Genomic DNA, 5,038 nt, shown 5'->3' on the forward strand with positions numbered 1-5,038 from the left:
GTCTTGCTAAAATCGTCCGTGTCCTTGATTCGATTGGGAATGGCCGGCACCGTGTACCGTGCTGTGCATCTTAGTCGGATGGAATTTATAGCAAATTTGTACTGTTTCTCAAACAATTGCCCGTGCTTGTTCTCTGAAGAGGAAAATAAACCAGGATGGTTGTCAGGTGTAAAATCAAAGGCGACAAGCCTCAACCAAGATGAACCGTAGTGGTCATCAAAAGCAATAAGCTTCCTCCCATCAGGACTCGGTCAAATCCATGACCAAGTAGTCAAATTGTGGTCGTTTTCTTTTGTTCACATATTGAGCAGACTAAGTTTTGTGTCGACTCCATTGTTCACATCTCGAGGTACCTATGTGTTCCGGTGTTCATGGAAATAATTGTTAATTCATATTTGATCCCATCACTACTGAAACAAAAGCTAGTATCTGTTTATATTTGGCAGTACGCAATGCAGTGTTGCCACTTGTACACATACGAGGTAATTAATACTCGGTGCTATGTGGCTGTGCAGATGTGGAAAACAGGGTCAAGATCATGCTCAAGCTCCTCGGGGAGGAGGCCGATTCGTTCGGCAAGAGGGCTGAGATGTACTACCGCAGGAGGCCGGAGGTCATAAACCATGTCGAAGACGTGTACAGGGCCTACAGGGCTCTTGTTGAGCGCTATGACCACCTGTCCAAGGAGCTGCATAAGGCCAACCACACCATCGCCACTGCCTGTCCAGAGGAAGTGCAGTATGCCATGTTGGAAGAGGAGGATGACAATTTCCCCAGGGCAATCATGCCCATCAACTCGCGCAAGATACAGAAATCGACCGTGGATGACATTCTGAAGAGAAAAAGAGAAGGGACTCCCGGGCGTAACAGGACAGTGCATGAGAAGCCTGATCCTAATATGAGCAAAGATAAGGCCGAAGCAGAGATTGGCAGGCTGCAAAAGGCTATACTTGTCATGCAGACTGAGAAAGAATTCGTTAAGAGTTCTTATGAGAGTGGAATTGCCAAGTATTGGGAGATTGAGAAGCAGATTGCAGATATGCAGGAGGAAATCTGTCACATGCAAGATGAATTTGACGCTCATGCAGCCATTGATGATGATGAAGCCCGTGCCTTGATGACGATAACGGCTCTTAGGTCATGTCAGGGTACGGTTGCTAAGCTTGTGGAAAAATTTGAGGAGTTGATTAGGAGTGCAAAAATGGAGTCTGAGAAAATAGTGTCTCTCCGAGAAAGGTTTTATGCTTTGAGCAGAATCATTGACCCGTCTAAAGAAGAAGTTGACAGCGCAAACATGACAGCGAATGACAGAGTTTATCCCATTACTAAGGAAATTCTTGAGTTACAGACTATATATGATAAAATCGAGGACTTCTTTGAAAACAATTCAGAGTCCTCTGTGGAGGAGATGGCATATAAAGTTGATGAACTTGTTGATAAGATCATTAACTTGGAGCTGAAGTTCCCAAAGCAGTCTGCACAAATCAAGCAATTGAAAGAAGAGAATGAGAAGATCAACAACAAATTAGACGATCTACAAGATGAGATGGCACTCCGTGATGATCCAAGCGACTCAAGTGAAGAGCTCAAGCTAGTGGAAGATGAATTGAACAGAACCAGGGCTCTTGAAGGATCTATAATCGAGGAGGAAGTTCTTGTTAGCGCAGCATTTTCTGAAGTTTTTACTTGCATAACTAATATATCAAAGGCATTTGTACCAGTTGGTGCTGAAGACCTGCCTGAGTTGTCAGCTGCAGCTGGAGACAAGGCAACACTATCTGAAGATGTATCCATGGAAAATGGTACAACAGAGAACAGCAAAACGGACGGAGGAGAAATCAGTGGTATACAGGCGCAAGCTACAGGTGATAATTTGGGCAGACATGGTCCCCAAAATCAAGATGACTCAGAAGTTGTTGATCACAATTCATCAGGTAGTACTGATGGTGTCCATGACTCCAAGAATGGTGCCGAGGAAAGCGTTCAGATGGGGAATTGCTCTATGCAGGAAGAATTCAGAGATAACAAGTCACTACAAGCTGGCAACCATGTTGATCTGATTGTTTGTCCGGACAATGAAAATAGTCTCAACAAGTTGGCAACAGATAGCTCATCAAAAGAAGTAGACCAGAGTTCGTCAGGTGGTATGGACGTTGCTCAAGGGCAAACTGTGGAAGGTGAATATTCACCAACTGCAGCCAGTCAGAATCATCTCCTTCCCTCAGAAAGTCTCAATGCTTTAAATAAGAAAAATGACTCTAATGAAGATGGGTCTTCAGTGGAAGTTGCTGAGAGTTCATTTGGTGGTGACAACAGAACCCAAGACTTGAAGATTGATGGTGATGAAAATCCTGTTCCTGGGAACAGCTTGACCCAGGAGGAAGGATTTGGAGTTAGAGATGGCGAATCACCAAAAGTGATTGCTGAGATTAGTTTAGCTGGTTCTGCAAACTTTGATAGTTTCGGTGAAGAAGGTACGACAGGGGAAAATATGTTGCCCGAAGGTGCTCATAGTTCCAGTGATGCAGGTAAGAACCTGGACTTATGCCATGTGGATGAAGCAAAATCAGGTGAAGAGTTGCCAAAGCAAGGTGGCCAACTTGTTTCTCCAGTAAACATCCTAGATTTGAACACACACGGCGAAGTCAAATCATCTGATGAAGGTGTTCAAAAAAATTCACTTGGTCATGTGAATGCATATTCCTCGGAGGTGAGAGATGAAACCTCTCTCTCTGTACCAGCTAGAGATTCTGAGGAAACCAGAGGAGCGTATCCGGTAATATCAGAAGTACCAACAGATTCAGAAGATAAGGTCAACCACACTTCTGATAGTCAACTCGAAAAGAAAGATCCAAATGTCAAAATGCTTGCAAGCGAAGAAAGTATCTTGGACAACCATGGAAGCAGTAGCGGGCATGAAAAGTCCAATTTGATTTCACAAGAAGATGCACAGAGCGGGCTTGAGGGAAGAGACGCGATATTGCTCGCCGACTACAATGCAGTTCTCCGGAACTACAAAGAAACCAAGAGAAGGCTTGCCGAGTTGGAAAAGAAAAACCAGGAACATCTTGAAGATACAAAGGCAGTAATAAGGGAATTGAGGAATGCAAATTCAATGAAATATGTTGAGATCCAATCACTCAAAGGCCTACTGGACTCTTCAGAGACGCCACCCACTGATAGATCAGATCAGACTTTGGTTAGAGAACTTTCAATTGTGAAGGAAACCGATTCGAGCTACACTGATGCACCGGAGAGTGCTTCGGCAGTTGAAATGAAGTTCAGAACTGAAATCGATGAGTTAGTCGACGAAAACCTGCGGTTCCTGACAAGGTACAGCATGGCTTGCCACCAGGTGCAGGACTTCAACAGCAGATACCAGGAGCTACAGAATGAAATGGAGAGTTCTGAAAATAAGAAAATGGGAGGAGGAGAACCTGATGCCGCGATGGCAGAGCCTGAACCTGCTGAGAAGAAGTTGAGAGAGCTCAGGACTGAAGTGGACGTATGGTTTGAGCAGAATGTACTTCTCGACCGAGACCTGCAGCTCAAAACCGCATCTCTTTGCAGTCTGCAAGAGGAGATAGCCGAAGCCCTGCGGTCCAGCACGGAGACCGATGGCGCCAAGTTCACGCCGTACAAAGCGGCGAAGTTCCAAGGGGAGGTACGGAACATGCAGCAATCCAACAAGAAGATCGAGAGCGAGCTGCAGGCAGCGTTGGAGCGCATGAGGGAGCTTGAAGGCGAGGTGAATGTCACCTTGCGGAAGCTGAGGGAGAGCTTCGAGCTCTCGTCCAGGCGCTCGTCCCGCCGGGAGGCAGACAGCAGCTACCAAAACCAATTCAAGCATTTCCCGAGCAGACACAGAGTGCCGCTGCGGAACTTCCTGTTTGGTACGAAACCAAAGAAGAAATCGTTGTTTGCCTGCATCAATCCCACATACCAGAGACAATTCAGCGATTTTTGAGGTGTGTGTACCATTTTTTTTTCTCTTCGCATCGTCTTACGCTTTTTACACTTGTCGGCACCGTAGCCTGTGTTTATCCTGGTAGCTGACGTTTCTGTATTTTGCTTGCAGTGAATAGAATGCTGAAGTAAACTTGTACTAGCAGCGAAGATTCGGCTCATTATTTCCAGGAGGTAGTGCTGATCTATTATTTACAGAAACTCCGTTATAGTCGAGTGGTCCCGCTATTTGGATGGGAACACAGAAACAGAGTTGCCTCGTCTTTTTCATAGACAGAAACATTACCATTATACTGTACCATTTGGAAAAACAATATATACATTTTACCATACCATTGCTGCCATGTCAACTTTCAAGAACTGTGTTCAGATATGTACGAGGCAGCTGATGTTGCCTCTTGTGTTAGCTTTTGGTTTGTAAGAGCAGCTTTTGTTGAATGAATCTGCTGCATCTGGAAGGAGCATTAGGGGGATGTATCTGGTGCACAGGAGCAATTTGTGCTACCGGTGCACCGGTCGCCTGTTGCACATTCAAAAATGTTTGAAAAAATTTGAAAAAAAATCTAGTGAATTGACACAAAATCAATGTACGTTGTCACAAAAATTTAAACCAATATTTGAAACATTGCTTGAGATACAAAAATAACAAATTTGACACTGAATAGGTAGCACCAATTACCTTGGTGCACCAGATATGTTCCCGGAGCATTAGTATGGTGTCTTGTTTTGCACTGTAATATGGTTTGGTGCTTTATCTATTCATTTCATTGGTTTGGTTACATGTTCCGTTCATGGGCTAGTGAGAACACCTGGCGGCGACCTCTGGCCTGCTCACAGACACATGGTACTTCTTGGCGTTGATCCATCAGGATAGTTCATTTGGGCTGGTAACTCGGAGTTTCTAATACCGTGTGCTGCATCCTTTCTATGACTGCCAACCCGGCCCTGCGTGATTCTGTGTGACAAGGCATATAATCACACAGAGCTACGTGCGAGTGGGCCGGCTCAATTAGCGCAGGTCCTTTCCAGTTTTAGGAAGGTTCTAGAAAGTTTTCGTCTGGTTTATTTGTGT

At 44.9% G+C, this 5,038-nt stretch overlaps 1 protein-coding gene across 1 annotated transcript in view; it reads left to right on the forward strand.

The window, feature by feature from the left end:
- The window catches only part of LOC119353094 (protein NETWORKED 2D-like), a 5,008-nt gene extending 589 nt beyond the window's left edge, over nucleotides 1-4,419 (forward strand). Inside the window, exons 2-3 of the mRNA XM_037619673.1 lie at nucleotides 516-3,968; nucleotides 4,079-4,419. Of these exons, the coding sequence (XP_037475570.1) occupies nucleotides 516-3,967 (3,452 nt within the window). The 3' untranslated portion in view covers nucleotide 3,968; nucleotides 4,079-4,419. The remainder of the gene's footprint in view (nucleotides 1-515; nucleotides 3,969-4,078) is intronic.
- The last annotated feature ends 619 nt before the right edge of the window (nucleotides 4,420-5,038 follow it).

Source organism: Triticum dicoccoides, chromosome 2A (genome assembly GCF_002162155.2).
Source record: "Triticum dicoccoides isolate Atlit2015 ecotype Zavitan chromosome 2A, WEW_v2.0, whole genome shotgun sequence".
Classification (NCBI taxonomy): domain Eukaryota; kingdom Viridiplantae; phylum Streptophyta; class Magnoliopsida; order Poales; family Poaceae; genus Triticum; species Triticum dicoccoides.